The sequence below is a fragment of the Paecilomyces variotii genome (genome assembly GCF_004022145.1).
Source record: "Paecilomyces variotii strain CBS 101075 chromosome Unknown C8Q69scaffold_9, whole genome shotgun sequence".
NCBI classification, from domain to species: domain Eukaryota; kingdom Fungi; phylum Ascomycota; class Eurotiomycetes; order Eurotiales; family Thermoascaceae; genus Paecilomyces; species Paecilomyces variotii.
The window spans coordinates 716,719-733,619 of NW_021167148.1; the positions used below are offsets into that span (position 1 = coordinate 716,719).

General features: G+C 49.1%; 6 protein-coding genes across 6 annotated transcripts; 3 read left to right on the plus strand and 3 right to left on the minus strand.

Moving 5' to 3' along the window:
- Nucleotides 1-305: 305 nt before the first annotated feature.
- C8Q69DRAFT_330600 (stress responsive A/B barrel domain protein) lies at nucleotides 306-1,299 on the plus strand. Its single transcript, XM_028627469.1, has 4 exons — nucleotides 306-373; nucleotides 432-590; nucleotides 773-1,007; nucleotides 1,121-1,299. Exons 2-3 carry the CDS (start codon nucleotides 572-574, stop codon nucleotides 997-999), a joined length of 246 nt encoding a protein of 81 aa, XP_028483295.1. The 5' UTR covers nucleotides 306-373; nucleotides 432-571; the 3' UTR covers nucleotides 1,000-1,007; nucleotides 1,121-1,299.
- Nucleotides 1,204-4,363, minus strand: C8Q69DRAFT_487759 (C6 zinc finger domain protein; the record flags this gene model as incomplete). The annotated part of the gene is made up of 3 exons (XM_028632010.1): nucleotides 1,204-1,293; nucleotides 1,559-3,077; nucleotides 3,174-4,363. The coding sequence occupies 3 exons, from the start codon at nucleotides 4,361-4,363 to the stop codon at nucleotides 1,204-1,206; spliced, it is 2,799 nt and encodes a 932-aa protein (XP_028483296.1).
- A 2,920-nt stretch (nucleotides 4,364-7,283) lies between these two features.
- On the plus strand, nucleotides 7,284-9,274 carry C8Q69DRAFT_330553 (putative flavo protein). The gene has a single exon (XM_028627467.1). It carries the CDS (start codon nucleotides 7,397-7,399, stop codon nucleotides 9,074-9,076), a length of 1,680 nt encoding a protein of 559 aa, XP_028483297.1. The 5' UTR covers nucleotides 7,284-7,396; the 3' UTR covers nucleotides 9,077-9,274.
- A 541-nt stretch (nucleotides 9,275-9,815) lies between these two features.
- On the minus strand, nucleotides 9,816-11,465 carry C8Q69DRAFT_330561 (RNA-binding La domain protein). Its single transcript, XM_028627468.1, has 3 exons — nucleotides 10,946-11,465; nucleotides 10,088-10,872; nucleotides 9,816-10,024 (listed from the first exon to the last, which is right to left on the minus strand). The coding sequence occupies exons 1-3, from the start codon at nucleotides 11,300-11,302 to the stop codon at nucleotides 9,889-9,891; spliced, it is 1,278 nt and encodes a 425-aa protein (XP_028483298.1). The 5' UTR covers nucleotides 11,303-11,465; the 3' UTR covers nucleotides 9,816-9,888.
- A 431-nt stretch (nucleotides 11,466-11,896) lies between these two features.
- On the minus strand, nucleotides 11,897-14,040 carry C8Q69DRAFT_474362 (hypothetical protein). Its single transcript, XM_028631121.1, has 2 exons — nucleotides 13,107-14,040; nucleotides 11,897-12,991 (listed from the first exon to the last, which is right to left on the minus strand). Exons 1-2 carry the CDS (start codon nucleotides 13,602-13,604, stop codon nucleotides 12,287-12,289), a joined length of 1,203 nt encoding a protein of 400 aa, XP_028483299.1. The 5' UTR covers nucleotides 13,605-14,040; the 3' UTR covers nucleotides 11,897-12,286.
- A 49-nt stretch (nucleotides 14,041-14,089) lies between these two features.
- C8Q69DRAFT_474366 (fungal-specific transcription factor domain-containing protein) lies at nucleotides 14,090-16,831 on the plus strand. The gene is made up of 7 exons (XM_028631122.1): nucleotides 14,090-14,251; nucleotides 14,304-14,332; nucleotides 14,381-14,485; nucleotides 14,535-14,977; nucleotides 15,037-15,761; nucleotides 15,824-16,053; nucleotides 16,133-16,831. The coding sequence occupies exons 1-7, from the start codon at nucleotides 14,201-14,203 to the stop codon at nucleotides 16,737-16,739; spliced, it is 2,190 nt and encodes a 729-aa protein (XP_028483300.1). The 5' UTR covers nucleotides 14,090-14,200; the 3' UTR covers nucleotides 16,740-16,831.
- The last annotated feature ends 70 nt before the right edge of the window (nucleotides 16,832-16,901 follow it).

Below are 16,901 nucleotides of genomic sequence, written 5' to 3' on the forward strand. Positions count from 1 at the left end.
AGACGGCGATGGCGAGTAGATTGGTTTTCTGCTCTGATCAGCATCTAAGATCTTCATACTTAGATGTCATTTGTTAAATAAGGAATACTCCATAGATAGAATTCCCCATACCCTTTTCTACGTGTTTAAGGATTTAACTAACCCCGGGGGTTTGATATAAACATATAAGGAGTGCCACTATTTCAGTGTTTAACTCTTTTTTAGGCAAGTAGTACTAGATTCATCCAGAGCCTTTACTTGCAACATGCCTCGTCCCTCAATTTTAAAGGATCAATACACACAATTAAATAATCATCACCGAGAGAGTTCAAGCCGTCGCTGAATATATATCGGTGCGTCTCCGATCCTAGGTAGATCGTGTCTCCACCTTTAAGTACTTAACCCCCCTCATTATTGGATTTATTTTTTATCTCCTACTTATGACCGAAAAGCCGATCCGTTATTCGGACTTTCCAACTTTCCTCTTCTTTAATTAAAAGCATTATCCTTTCTTCTGGATAGATCACTGGTTATTACTTTCTTAAAACATATACAACAGAGAAATCAACCAAGTACACATCAAGAACAAGCCATGCCCGTCTACCACATCGGTAAGTATGGTATCTAGTTAACCTCGTCCCCCGCATTTCATTTCATTCCATTTCATCATCGCATTTCCTCCCTCCTTCTTGTCTTATCTTACCATTATACTTAAAACCCAAAACAAGCACACAAAATAATCATCCCTATTAGAAGTAATAATAACCAGTTCCTAACTAACTAACAATATCAGTTCTTTTCCGCCTCAAACCCGGCGTGACGTCCGAACAACTCGCCAACTGGTCTGCCATCAGCCGCGCGATGGTTGGCAAGATCCCCGGCCTGATTTCCCTCCACGCGGGATCTCCGCTGCCTATTTCCGTGCCCCGCGCAAAGGGCTTCGATATGGGACTCGTGGCTGTTCTGGAGTCGCCGGAACATGTTGCTGGTTATGCTTCGCATCCGGCGCATTTGGAGTGAGCTTTTGGGTCTTTTCTTTTTCGTCCTTTTTTTTTGGTTTTATTTTTTTATTGCTTGTGGTTGGATAGGATGGTGTGAAAGCTGTTGCTTGGAACTGAGCTAATTGAATTGCTGCGGATAGGGTGCATAAGATTCGGGAGGAGCTATGTGAGGATACGTTGGCGTATGATTTGGAGTTTCCTGCTTGAGTGGCGGATAAACCTGTCAAAGATCTCGTAACAGGTGACAATCAAAAAATGGCTCGTCTTTTACACGCATTAGTGTCCCTTTCGAGGTAGTAGAAGCTATAAAAGGCTCGACTGGAAGTCATCATTCGCATTCATCGATTCGTCGACTCATTCATTCATTCATACAATACACCAAACTTAGACGCTCAAGGAAATGTCCAAGTATAATAGAAGAGAAAAAAAAAATTGATATAATAGACAAGTCAATGTAAGGTAAGTGGTTCAGAGGAAGATGAATAGGGTGATTAAAATATCGCTCCAAGCGATGGGATTGGGATGTCGTAATCAAACCCTTGTAAGTCCTGCATCAGGTAATCGTCTCTAAGGAATACCGGAATGGTTATATTATTGTTTTGATCCTGTCGCTCCTTGAGCCTTTTCTCTAGGCTATTTGATAACACCCGGGCGGCCAGGAGAGCCATATCTGACTTGTTCCCTAGGCACCAAAGAGCGTCCAGACAGAACCTGCATTGACGCCAGGCTTGTTCGGAAGGGTCATTTCCTAGATGAACAACGTGAGGCGACATATCCACCTCATCTAAAAGGATATATCCCGCCTTGGTGAATGAACGGATAAGAACAGCCGTCCATGGCTCGGTCAAGAAGGCACCCTCGTTCACAGAGTCATGGAATTGACGGCATCTGGCGAAAGATGAGCTCTTCCCCTGGAGGGAGCACTGCGCAAGTTTAGAAACAGCTAGAGCGTTCTCTTTCCGGAGTGTGACGAAGAGGTCCATGGCACGTCGAGATTCGCGCTGCGAATCCAACCCAAGCCGTGCTTCGTCTATACTCTCTAGTGTGTCCGCGAGGATCATTCCCGCAAGATGCCAGTGCCCGGCAAGGACTACATACCATGATTGTATGCGCGGCGGAAGGTCATCGTGGTTTCTCATACAATCCAGAATGAAGGGTCTATACGTGGAATTCCAGTGCTGGTAAACCCAAAATGTGCTCTGGATTGCTTCTTCGATAGATTCGGCGCTCGCATCGCGGTACACCAGTGTTTGGAGACGTGAAACTCGACGGAAAAGTAGCACCTTCACTGGCGCAGCATCGGAAAGCGTCTCTGCCGCTTCTTTATAAGAACAGGGCCAACGGGGTATGTTGGCTCCTTGCCCCACGGCACTCTTGCGAAGGAAGAGATCTCCCCATAGCTCTTGCTTATTTTGTTCGGCTCTGTCCATACCAGGAGACCAGTCTTCTTTATTAGAACCGGAATTTCTACCCCTGGTCTGTGGGCTAGAAAGTGGCGTCACGCATCTGATATCGCTATCCTCGTCGGTGACCACCGGGGGCCGCTTATGCATGGCAGCTGTGAGGGTATCAAACATCATGCCAAGCCAGAAGAGAAGATTGAACGTCTCGTTGTCTTCTGGACTGAGACAATTCTGACTCGTCTGATCCGTCCCCGGATTGTCTCCCCATCGTTGGCTGCTGCTTGATGATGGGGAAATACTGTGTGCGCTCCACCTCGTTGAAGTGTTCTCTCCGTCTCCTGGCAACTTGCTTTTCTGTCTTTGTTTAATTGTAAGCTTATAGCGGAAAGAAAATAGCTGCCTCATTGCCGTCTCCAGAAATAGAGGTGCAGAATCGTTGTCAAATACTTCGTGTAGTTCCGCAACCGCTGGACTCCTGATACCGTTGAGGCCCCTCGCTGCATGACCACCATTTCGGATGGCGACAGATGGGTCAGCCATCATCTTGAGGTGGTCATTGATGTTCAGCGGGCGTTGTGTTAAGGAAAATATGATATTGGCGAATACGAGTCGGAAAGACGGGATACCAGCTGCGCTCTCAAGAGCTTGACGGGCCTGGTTCCATAGATTCTCTTGGGCAGATCTCTCTGATGTACTGGGAATTGGTTGAGACCAGGCAAAGTCGGAATCGCTGGAATCGTCCAACAAGCTACCATTAGTGCATGGCATGCTGCCTGTATCTGATGCTGACGGAGACACCTTAAAGACAGTGGCTCTCTCCTGGAAGTTACGCGTCCACTGAGAGGCAAATGCCATTATCGCAGTGAGAAGAGCTCGAGATGCAGCCTTCTCTTCCGTAGCTGTGAGAGTCCGGCCCCAGACTGATGAAAAAGCGCGATCCAATCGGCATACTCGAGTACATATCCTGTTGGACCAGTTCGGTCCCCATTCTTTCTCCGCCATATTGAGCAATGGATTGCCCCGGGGACTTCGAGGGGATGTGGCGACACTGTACGGACAGTTCTGCTCTGTGAGCCAGCACGATAAAGCATTCTCCATGCTGTCATGATACACGCGAAGCATGTCTTGCGTCAGTGTTGCACGGGAGAAATTCTCTGCAAGGTCACTGGACGTTAAGAACAAGCTGTGCATGCTATCTGTGGCAGAAGGTTTCCCTGGTCTGGTGAAGCCATAGTTCCGATCAATGAGATGATTTATGACACCGTCGTTGCTCTCTGGGGACTCTTCGTCATTTCTGGCGATACCGTACCCATTCCTGATGGCATTAGGATTGTATGGCTGCGAAGCTACAACAGCGCTGTCGAGGGAGTAACCCGAGGGGAGGCCTTGTGGGGACTCTCCATAACCAAGACCCTGAGGTATTCGCCCAGGTCCCGTGTCATTACTCGCTTGGTACTGACTCCTGAAATGGATGTTAGACATGAGATGTGTATTCCAGGAATTCTTTTCCAACATATTTATATCAGAGCTGATGCCTGAGAACATTTCAGGAGGCTGGTTCAAAGGCAGCAACGGATACTGATCAAACGTGGGAAATTGGGGCGTTCCATTTGAACCATCCATGAGCGGATACGTAGACGGGTGAAGCGATTGTTGGTAAGGATTCAGGAAAGGCTCCCCCATGCCTGTTTCTTTCGCCTTCGCGACATTTTTGGACCTTCTCTTTCGACGATCTTTTGGTGTTCTTAGAGCGACGTAAAGCCAGTTGAATGTGCAGGTCTTTTCCCACTTCTTGCAATTGGAACAGGGGGCCGGTGCCCGTATATCAAGTTCCTCGTGGCTAGTAGCGTTCAATCCCTGTGAAGGCTGCAAGCTCGGTTTATGGGACAATATGTCTTCTGGCGCCTTCCCATCGCAAGCCCTCTTTCCCTTCCGGCACTGATCGCAACTACGATGCTGACGGCGGAGGGGCGCCTCCATTCAGAAGTTGCGATGTGCCTGTTTGGCGCAAGGTTGTGTTTGGTGCTCTCTAAAAAAAACTCGTCCTCGATTCCAAGCACCAGCCGGGTCATTCGCAGGTCCAGCGTGTGATCACAAAGTCGATACAGCTCAAGCCAATTCAGATTGAGATAGATGATGACAATCAAGCATCGATACAATGCTTAGTGACAGAAACGACAATGAGTGGAGAATGCTAGCTGGTGTCTGATGGTTGAAGTATCGAAGATGATGCGGAGTCGACAACGGAAGGAAAGCGGGTGGAGGTTTCGCTCCGACGGTGATGCACTTTTGGCGACTCTGGGGTAACCTGGGGTAATCGAGGCGACGATCTAGTCGGTTGTTCACGGGCACTAGAGGCTGTTACTTACTCGTCGGGATCGTATTCTTCAACTACCTACACAATGCCCATACGAGTCTGCTGCATCAGCAGCCTGCGACCCCGCATATTGGTCTCTCGGCTTCCTTCTGCTGTGCGCAAGACGATGAGTTATGTCAATCATTTGGATGTCGTATCCTACGCGTCTGGGATCTTGGAGCAGGGTGAAATAAGTACGGGTGGCGCAGTAAGTAGGGCGCTTATGTATTGCTAGCAGCAAGGAATTTTCACGGGCCATGTTGATGCTCCGTAAGACGCCATGGTGCAAGGCTCTAGTAAGCCAGAGACTCGACGTCCATTTATAGGCTCTCCTACACTTGAGGGTGTGCAAATGGCAGTATCTGGGAACACACTATTCCAGCGATCCCTTTCTCCCTACCACACCATCAATACAATTGATACAATCCCGTCCACCAGGCAGTCCCGGATGATCTGTCAGTTGCTCTTCCAGTGAGCATAAATGTCCGTCCCTATCCCTGCGGCGTGGAAAATGGATATAGGTCTTAGATTGGGTAAGCGAAGTCAGCTTTTGAGGACGGAATGCCTTGAGTCCCAAAACTGGGGAATTCTGGAATCTGGTTTCGGAACATTTCTCCAACTGTCTCTTTACATTCTGTCCGGTCTTTGGCGAGGCGCCGTCAACAGTACCTAGGAAGGTCAAGATTTCTGCGTCGACTTTTCAGTCCCATCACCAAAAGAGAAAACGGTGAAGAGTTACCAGCAACATATGGCAATACTCCTGTGGCTTGGCGAAGCATCTAGCTCCACCGCTATCAAGGGATCCTTGAATCTCTGCCGCACTATTGAGGATTAACGGGCGTCGGAGGAGATGATCCCGTGGTGAGAGCTGTCCGTTGGGGACTCTCTGGTTCAGATAGGCAGGGTTCGCTTCCATGGACGGTGTTGGGAACGAACATGGAGATATTCTGCAGCTTCAGGGGTCCAAAGATATTTCTATGAACATATTCATTCAGCGACACACCAGTGGCTCGCTCGAAGAGAATCCCCGCCCAGTCGATATTGACCTAATCGTGTCAGATACTCTTCAGGTCGATTAGGATAGGTCTAGTCCTTACATCGTCGTCCCAGCCTTTCGCCTGGCTGTCTCACTAGCTCATCGACATTGGCTCGAGAACGTGAGAAACAGTAGAATTCGCAACGTGATCGCCCTCTTATTAACCAACTTCCCATCATCCTGCAGAACTTTCGCCTGCTTTAGCCCCGGAGACAGTTTCTCAACTTAGTTTGAACCATCCAGGGCGGGAACTCCTTTCCATCAGCTGCATGCAAGCGATTCCCACAATCATCTTGGTGCATGATGGTATCCAGAAGATGTTATCAAGTGTCATCTTTTCAGTTGTTCCACAACAGCAGGTGTCGCTTGCAGAGGTGAATTTCTCTTCGCCATGTTTGTCGACCACGACCACGACAGTTCCTGGAACATCTTTCTTCCTATCGAGGCAGGGCTGCGTCGAGTCTTTGTTGTAGAGACCTGATGGTTTCGGCTGAGAATTGGGCCATTTTAAAAGGATATGGAGCATTGATCCAAGATGTAAGTAAATTCCCGGATTGTCTCTTACAAAATAGGGATGATGGGGTATGGACTTCATTATATCATTGCGAGACATTCTGAGTATTCTATCTACCAAGATAGCTATCTGCGATATTATGGGCAACAGAACCTACGAAGGACGGTCAGGAGAACACTAAGATGCGAAAGGCACAGCGGTGATTGACGGAACGGACGCAATATCTTGTCTGCAGATGTCGCTATTTGACCGATGTTTCCGCATCCGCAAACAAAACTCCAAGCCCTCCGAGCCTGTTGCGGGGTCCCATCAAAGTCCAACACGCAGTGACTATACAAAGTATTCCCAATCATACTGTTCATTCCTATACACCTTCCATCATATTGCGGAAATCCGCGTAATCCAAGACTCTCCTAACGACTCCCCACCTACAAACGCTGGATCGACAATTAGCGGAACACATACGGCTCCGCAAGTGAACTATCTATCCATAAAACCTCCGACTGCCCACCCAACCATCTAGTTCCGACAGCAGTTAAAGTTATCGTGCGGACTCATATCTTCGTATGGGTCGAGTGTGGGGTAAAAGTTAAGATCACCTCCGCTGCTCCGCATGGCTTTTGAAGCTGTGCGGAGGGCCCAGATCTACCTACTTAGCGCCGCGGGGAGACGTACGCGTTCCGAAGCTGCAACTATGGCTGCTACGCATAATATCAGTATAGTATTATAGTCTACTATAGTATAGTTCATGTAGGTCCCCCATGCTCGAGAAGCTGACAATGTTCGATTTCGCCGGAGGATCTACTTCTGCTGAGGGTTAGTCTAGAGATGCGGGCCCGAAGCTGGTATTCTAGTGAAGTCAGACGACGTGCTTTCGACTCTGTCTTTGTCGCTATTCGGTGTAATGTTTCGTGCGGATGTCCGCACGGAGGGTTGAACTGTATAAGAGATTGTAGAGGGGGGTTGATGCTAGAGATGTCCAGCATGGAGTTACAATATTTAAACGGCGTCGAGAATCCCCTTTCTCTAGGACAAATCCTTCCAGATTCTCCTGATATAACGAAAGGAAAATAAGACTCTTTTTTAGTCGAATAACATACATCCACCATGCCGATCAAGACTGAGCTCCACGAGTACGCCCACCGCCGCAGCACCACTGGCCCATATGCCGACGATCTCGACGTCGATGTCTTGATCGTCGGCGGCGGGTTCGGCGGTGTCTACTGCCTCCACGAGGTCCGTAAACAAGGTCTAAAGGCAGTTATCTTCGAAGCTGGAAACGATCTCGGCGGAACCTGGAGATGGAACTGCTACCCCGGAGCGGGAGTCGATTCAGAAGTCCCCGAATACCAGCTCTCGATCCCAGAAACCTGGAAAGACTGGACTTGGTCAACCAACTACCCGACTTACGAAGAGTTGCGAGCGTACTTCGATCATGTTGATAAGGTGCTGAATATCAAGAAAGATACCGCCTTTGATAGCGTTGTAGTCGGGGCCCAGTTCGATACCAATGAAGGGAAATGGCACATCAAGACGGCCGATGGGAGGGTCGCGAAGGCAAGATACTTCATCATTGCTGCGGGCTTTGCGGCAAAACGCTATATCCCAGAATGGCCTGGAACGAATACCTTCAAGGGAATCATCCATCACTCGTCCTTCTGGCCGGACGAACATATCGACGTTCGAGGCAAGCGCTGTGCGATTATAGGCACTGGAGCATCCGGAGTGCAAATCACTCAGGCCTGGGGTCCCCAAGCGGGCGAACTAAAGGTCTTCCAGCGCACGCCGAATCTCGCTGTTCCCATGAGAAAGCGCGCTCTTACCGTCAAGGAACAGCAGGATTCAAAGCGCTTCTATCCCGAGCTTTTCGACTACCGTGAAAAATGCTTCGGGGGGTTCCTCTATACATTCTGCGAAAGGGGCGTGTTTGAAGATAGCAAAGAGGAGCAGGAAGCATTCCTCGAGCAACTCTGGAAGGATGGAGGTTTCCGGTACTGGCTTGCCAATTACAAGGACTACCTTTACGACCCGAAGGCGAATCGTGTCGTTTACGATTTCTGGCTTAAGAAAGTCCGCGAACGTATCGGTGACCCACAGCAACGTGAGATTCTGGCTCCTGTCGAACCGCCACATCCCTGGGGTGTGAAGAGGCCATGTCTGGAATACAACTACTATGAGCAGTTCAACCGACCTAGTGTTGAAGCCGTCAATATCAAGAATAACCCGATCGTTGGGTTCACCGAAACCGGAATCAAGCTGCAGGATGGATCTCATTATGAGTTCGATGTGATTTGCATTGCTACCGGTTTCGATATCACTACCGGTGGCATGACGAGTATGGGCTTGCAAAGTATCCATGGGAAATCACTGAAAGATGAGTGGAAGGAAGGTGCTTACACCTATCTCGGCACCACGGTTAGTGGATATCCGAATATGTTCCATCTCTATGGTCCACATGGACCTACTTTGCTCAGCAATGGACCTACTAGCGTGGAGATTCAGGGCCGTTGGATCTCCGATGCTATCAAGCAGATGGAGCGCCAGGGAGTTAAATATATTGACCCTCTTCCAGAAGCAGCTCTGAACTGGAAAAAGCGCATCAATGAGCTCTCTGATATCTCATTGTTCCCGACGACAAAGTCCACCTATATGGGTGGTAGTATGCCGGATAAGGTGTTTGAACAGGTCAACTATGCTGGTGGTGAGTATGCTTATTCGCAGGAAATCCGTCAGGCTCTGCCTCAGTTCAAGGGGTTCAACGTTGTGAAGAAGCAGTATCTGAATTGAGGATTGTTCCTGTCCAATGGATAATTGTTGGATTCCTATGGCCTAAACTGATATGTATCTGTCTGTCTGATCAATTGATTTCCCTTCGGACACATAACACTAGTGTGCTCTATGCGCATTGATCCTATATGTTTACGGAGTATGAATACCAAGATTGTCTCATGACTGATTCTCTGTATTGGGCTTGCATATGCTCTCGGAAACTCATCGCGGCGTCGTAAGCAGGTTATTGTACAGCTGATAGGACACCGGATCCACGAGATGATACCGGGACTTAGTTCCTAGGAATAGCTCGTGTGTCTGCCTGGAAATTGGCAGAATCTATGTCATCTTCGAATATAGGTCGAGTCGAAAAACTGAGACCAGCTGCAGCTGCGCTTTCCGGGGATACCAGAAATGCCGGCTGGCATGCAGCAACTGCAAAGCAACTCCGATATGAATTGCTTCGATGAGACTAACATCTCGTGTACTCCGATTGTGACCTCCGAAATGGCCGTTGTAGCAATGCCCTTCACGTCTCCTCCTTTTCTCATGTACACACAGACAAAACCCGTTATGGCAAAAGAAGAGTCCAATCGACAAAGATATGAGAAGTACAACCGACCGAATAGGGAAAAAAGAAAAGAAAAAGACCGTGACACTGAGAAGAGTGTCTGCAAGTGGTGAGAACAAGTCACGAATCGACCGAGTAATGCACAACGCCATCAGCTGGTAAACAGCGGGACATAACCACGAGGGAAAGCAGAGTACACCCCTTGACCCGCATCGCCTGTACTTTTGTGGATATATGGAATGGACGATCAGGCATCTCTTCATGCCTCCTTGGCGTCAACCTTCTTCGCAGGATGGTCGCCGTTCTGCGCGCCGTTCGCATTTCCATCTTCCTCGCGAGCTCGCTTCTTAGAAGCCTCGTCGCCACCGGTAGTGCTCTGAATGACGGGGACGCCACTGCCACAAAAATATTAGCGATCGACAAACGTCTCACACAATGAAAGATAAATGGAAACATACCGCGCATCTTTCTGGATCTCTTGGGGACGGCCATTTTCACGGCCATTCTCGCGAGCATTGTCACGACCATTTCCGCGACCATTTCCGCGACCACGTCCTCCCCGGCCGCCACGGCCACCCTTGAAACCTCTCTTCTGATCTTCAGCTCTGCGCTCCTTCCAGTCGCGATTGTCACCGCGGCCGTGGTTTCTAGAACCGCCTCGGCCTCGGTTAGGCTTGATGCGACCAGCCTCGATATCCTTGACTTTCTCATCACAATATTGTCTCTTGCTCTTGATCAGCAAGTCCTGTCCCTTCCACTTGGGCTTGGGGTCCAAGGCAAGGAACTTCTTCTGGGTTTCCTCGGAGTCAAATTCGACAAAGACGCTACCCTTGAAGGTCTTGTCGTAATGACGACGCAGACGGATAGCATTGGTGGGGCCATACGGAGCGAAGAATGCCTCGATGTCGAACTGGGTGCTGGGTTCCTCGTCACCAAAACCCTTAGCGTAGATGCTGCGGTCCATTGCCTTGTCCTCGAAGACCTTGACGATATCCGCGTCAGGGTTCTCGTTCACCGACTCAGGAAGAGGCACCTTGCGGACCACCTTGGTGTCATTGTCGACCAGCTCCAGAGTCTCGGAGGACTTGAGTGCCTCGACGACAGCACTGAAAGGCTGGAAGCGGCGCATGCGCTTGAACGAGTGCAGCAACGAGAGCTCAACGGGACGGTTGGCGCTGCCTCCTACTTTGGAGAGAAGAAACTTGTCCATGGGGAGGTTAGAGTCGGAGAAATAGAATTCCACCTAAGTAGAGCCCAATTAGTACTGGCGACTAGGAACCAACGGACAGGGACACCCATTCTGAGTGCTGACTTACCTGCTTTCTGATCTCAACAGGATCACTGGTTGTCTCCCGGCTTGTGGGGTCAAACTTGATGTTGTCACGATAGTTGGGGCGCTCTCCGCGTCCGGTTCTGGATTTCTGAGACTTTTCTTCAGTCTTCGATTCGGCCTCCTCCGACTTTTCTCCCAGTTTAGCAGCCTCTGCGACTATCCGCGCTTCCTCTGCAGCCTCATCACTGGCCGCTGCGCCATTAGACTCGGACTCCTTCTTCTCCTCTGTCGGAGCGGCGCCCTCCTCGGCCTTCAGTTCCGCCAGCACGTTCTGGACATCCTTTTCAGCTTCCACGTTGGCCGCAGGAGCAGTGCCAGTGGGATTCTGTTCGTCGGACATGACTGCAGGTGAGAATTAGCAAACCAGACAGTCGTAGAATTCGCAGTTGCAGCGGGCGCCGCTGTACGCCACCCTTTCTTCGAGGTCGGTAAGACTTTCGAAGATGAAGAGTTGACAAACAAAGACGTTCACGTCTGATTTGGAAAACACGCACTCGAGCTGCTGTGAACGCGAAGACGTGAAATATGGCAGAATGGCGAGGGAAGAAATTATTGTTTCGACAAACGCGAGCGATCGATAGCGGCGGGGGAAATTTTCTGGCAGAGCAATCGGGAGCTTCAGCCACCGGGACTGCACCAGCTGCCGCCCGCAGCGGAGACTAGGGAAATGTCCGTCACGCGTGTAGCCCGGCCGATTTATGGTCGCATTTACGCGGGATCAAGTATTTACGATACTACAGTGCATTGAATAGGATAGTTCTCCATATTCTACCAGCAAGATATCCCGTCGAATTGCAGCGCGTCAGAACTGCTCATCTTCTTCGATCCGGTCTCGTACACGTGACCGCGCTGCGAAATATGAACTAATCTATATCTGGTTAGCCGATAAAATAGCAAGGAACCCCTTATCGCTGATTAGGGTCTAGCCCTATAAGCCCTAACTGGTCTAGATCTGACCTGTCATCCTGTCTGAGTCCTGGAGGCGCAGAAGCAGTCACTCATTCCACTTGTCCCTACATAAACTATCAACCCTGTCATGTTACTGTTCGAATAGCACCTGTCATACTAAGGTTTATTGAGGGAGTATCGCATCATGGATCAATTGCAACCGCCTACTGAGCAGAATCGAAATCATGACATCGGGCTCCAGCTAGCTAGTCTTCACCTATACATGGAGGCGAGCTAGAGAAGAGAATAGAAATGGAGATTGTATTCATCTATCCAGCGCTTCACTAACGCATATAACGTATATTAAACAGGATACCCCCATATGCAGCACAGTAAGTTACCAGTCAAACCCCCGTCTCTTGTCCAATTTCTGTTCTCAGGCCTTGCCCAAGATGGTCTGGCTGGGATCATGGAGGATATCTGCAAGTCGTTGCGCAGCATCTTCGCTGAAGCATAACTCCTCACTAGCCATGCAACGCTCGATAAAGTCCTTGGCACGCGGGAACATTTCCTCTTCATACTGTGCCACTGCACGCTCCAATTGATCGTCTTCATCTGCGACTCCGTCACCAGTGCGCTTATATTGCTCGACGATACGGTCTGCCAACACAAGTGCGTCGTACATGGCCCAGTTGACGCCCTCGCCAACAAAAGGCGTCGAGACGTGCGCTGCATCACCTATGAGAGCAAGGCCACGGACACGCGTCCACCCCATCGATTCGACAAGCATTCTATGCATCGCCCAGGAGCGGAGGGGCCCTTCTGTATTAGCGATAATCTCTTTGAGATCTGGCGCCCAATCGGCGAAGAATTCAGAGGAAGATAAGAATGTATTCTTAGCAGACTCTGTGGAAGAAATGTCAATAATGTTGCGGGGAAAGTCTTCGGGCACTTGCAGTCCAAGATACACCCGATAGGATCCGTCGGCCACCTGTTGTACAGCAAGCTGCTTACCAGCCCCCATCGCCATCATTGTTCCAGCGCCCGTAACTGCGTTGACAGCGGCGTAGCGTGGATTGCCTTGCGGGATGCGGCCTTCGATATACATTTTCCTGGAATATACCGGTTTTGCAGGCGTGATCTAGGGAAGAACAGATAATATGTGTCAGCGATTTTGGTCCGAACTCACTCTGAAAGATGTCTTTCGCAGGCTTTATTCGAGAAGAGTCCCTCCATAGCTTAGAGGAGCCACTTACCAGCGGCCTGATCTTGCTCCATGCTCCATCAGCTCCAACAATGAGCTTGAACCCAGCCGCCGTGCTGCCGTCCGCAAATCTAATCACCCAACCGGCACCAGATTCAACCTTCTCCACAGCCTTGACAGCATGATCCCAACGGATTTTCTCCTCGGGCACAGAATCAAGGAGAAGACGACGCAATTGCACACGATCGATCTCGGGTCCCTCCGCTCCTTTGTCAAAATTGACGTACGTTTTACCGGCTGGGTCCATAACGACTCCTGTACCGGCGTTCCAGCGAGCGATCTTGCTATACTCTTCAAAAAGACCTGCGCGCTTCAGAGCGAGCTGGCCTGTTTTTGGGTGTAAGTCCAAGGTGCCACCCTGATGTTGCGGCGTGGGTGTGGATGATGCGTCACGCTCGAAGATGATATAGTTGATATTGTTGAGCTCGAGCAAACGAGCGAATGTTAGTCCGCATGGCCCAGCACCGATGATTGCAATGTCAGGAGCCATTATGGACTAATGGGGAGAATAACAACAGTGGGATGAGATATTGAGTTCAAGAACGGAATAGATCTGTTTCTGTTACTTGACTGCTTTGTCTTTCTGGAAGAAAGAGCTCACTCGAAGCAATGCAGTTGTCATTAAATTCTAGTAACTGGGTTCTAAGAAGTCTCTGGGGGTTCTTATATTCGGTGCACTTGAACTTCCTTCTCGTTCAGTATAGTAGACTAGGTAGCATCTAGAAAAGGGTCTAAGGAGTAGTGATTGGATGCACTCGGACAACCCCGCAGCATGACTATGGATGAATCATACTGTGTCCTGTGTTTCTGAGCTATCTTTACAGTTTCTTATAGCTATAATTTTGATACCATATGTCTCGCGGCCTCCGGAAGAAACACGTATGATTGGAGAATGACGGAAACAGCGGGGGCACCCCAGCCACTCATAACAAGACCTTCCGGAAGTTGTGGGGCCCTGTTCACTCATCGTCCGGAAGGGTATTGAGGTGGCCTCCGGCTTCATTCTATCAGATTTGTTCTCGATCATTGCCTGGTGTCTGGAATCTCTTTGAGTAGGGGGGTCTCTCGATCAATTCAGTCGTTAGGATGCAAAATAACGAAGCAACAAAGACAGGCGATGGTCTAGCCCGCTTCGCAGTAAGGAAGAGTTGAACAATTCTTTGCTCTGCAACTGCTGACCGCAGTCTAGTGTGACTACTGTCGACAGAAAAAGCTCAAGTAATACACACCATAATGTTGAGTTTGATAAAGCTAATTAGATCCCAGGTGTTCAAAGGAGCTACCCAAATGTAGCACCTGTAAGCCATGGCCCGGCAGTTGTGACTATTCGCGAGATAATTCATCTCCTTCTCATGTCCCAACAAATCAGAAGTAGGCTGTCCAAAATGCCTGTCTCGTAGACTATTTCATGACTGATTAGTTTGGGACCAAGTGATGTGGACACGAGCACACAGAATGCACAGCATTCTCTTCAGATGGACGGCAATATTGGCCAACGGCTGCAACGTGTTGAGAATGCTATCCAGCAATTAAACATTTCAATCAACCAGATTTTGAGAGTCGTGGCCCCAGATATTCAGGAAATGCAGAGGCAGGGACCAACTTCGACAATTCCTGGCCCGAAGAGCGACCCCAGTCCGGGGCTTTTCGTCGGTCCATCACACGCATTCTCATTCCTAAGGGAGACATCAGCTACTATCGAGGCTATATCCAAGTCGCAGAGCTCTGTTCATCAGGAAGCTCATTCGGAACTACAGTATCTATCTAATACGTTAACTAGGGCCGAAATCGATCAGGGGATGAGAGAGGAGGCCTCTGGGTTCTACGTGCCCACGGAAAGGGTTGGATACAGTCTGATAGGCCGTAAGCTTTTTGTTATCCATAACACGTCGATCATTCTGGCTGAAGTCTGCTCATTTTAGGTTTCCTTGAATGCATAGAGATGGCTGAGGTATATTTCGAGATTCCATCGCATGATATCCTAAGACAGGTTGTCTTTGATCCAGGAAATGTCGCCCAGAAGGCGTGGGTGGTTTTATTCAATTATATGATGCTTGCCCTCGTTTCCGCGGAACATGATGATAATAATCAAGTCGAAAGGTTTCGACGGAACATGCAACTTGCACTCAACAACAGCAGTATCTTTCTTGAACCACGTGAAGAGAATATACAGGCTTTGGTGCTACTTGCTGTCCACGGAGAGGACTTTGCCTCCCCTAACTTGTCCTGGATGTTGGTAGGACATGCTTGCCGCCAAGCTGAAGCTCTGGGGCTTCATGCTGCCTCCGACAATGACTCCGATGTCAGACAACGGAAACTCTGTCTCTTCTGGCTCCTTTTTGCGATCGACAAATCTTGTGCCCTTGCTTTTGGCCGACCTACGTTTCTCCCTACAGCCCTGTACGGGAATATACCATTGCCTGGCCGTCATTACTTGCTTAAATTCCATCCACATGAGAACCCAGTTATCAGTGACTCTTGCAGCAGCACGCAGGGTTCTACATTTGGAGCTGAGCTATTTAGCAGTATGATCGAAGTGGCAAAGTTGACCGGCCACATAGTGGATCTCTTGACCTTTGGGGAGTCACCTCTGACAAGAGATGAACTCAGGATAAAACTCGATGCATGGTATACGCACACAAATAAGGTCCGTTCACTCTGTATCCTTGTAGAATTTCGATGATAGATTCTTACTTGTGTCCTCATAAGGCTCTGTCGGAAACCATAACCAGAGAAAGCGCTTGGGCGAATGCGACTCAACTTCGAGAGATGCATCTAGGCGTTCATGGCATCAGATTTGGATATCTGCATACCCTTATTGTACTTCTCAAAGGAGATGCTTCTTGCTCAAGCCTTCGGTTGGCATCTGCCCGAGAGGCCATCTCACTTCTGCCCTCAATGGTCTCCAACTGGAAATCCGTTTACAATGGAGCAGTATGGTATGAATCCCTATACCTTTCCCACGCAAGCTAAAACTCCTATCCTACAAATTCTTACCCCGTCATGAAATCATCGTAGGCAACTCCTTTATTATCCCTTTACTCCATTCTTCGTGATATTCGAGAACATTGTTCACAGCCGCGGATCGTTGAGGTCAATGATCGATCATGACCTTGGCCTGCTGGCCACAACAGTATCCTATTTTGCTAGCATGAGAAGCCAACTACATCTCCTGGCCAAGATCTGCTCCAGGTTGGAACGTGTCGCCTCTGTATTCCTGCAGCTTGCACAACATCATGTGAGGACCACTATGTCAAGACAGGCTGCTAGTCAAACTACGACATCTAGCAACTTTTCCCAGATGACGCTACCGTACGAAGAGAGTCAGAGATATGATTCACTTGATAGAGAGCGCACTAATGCTGCATCACTTCCGGGTAACGCACTTCACGAGGAAAGCGCTCCGCATTTTGCCATCGAAGGGTTAGATCTCGATAGTTACCTACAGTGGCTACCAGCAGATATAACAGCTCCATGGCCTGCATCTGGACCTGAAAGGCAAAATATCCCATCAGTACCTGGAGTTGCTCCTACATCAAGTTATTCACACAGTCGCAAACGGGCGTTGGATAGCACCTTCGACTGGTTTTCTTGGGATGCATACTATGCTGGAACGTCTCAGTAGCTAAATTTACATGTTCTTCGACTTCATGTTCCATGTATATATTTACGAAAGTAATATTATGGATACTTGCATTGTGCACGTTTGATGCCATATCCAACCGATCATTAGCTTTTCGACTGCAACCCCCACGACGGCAGCAGTTGGAAACTTGTCGCTGATATA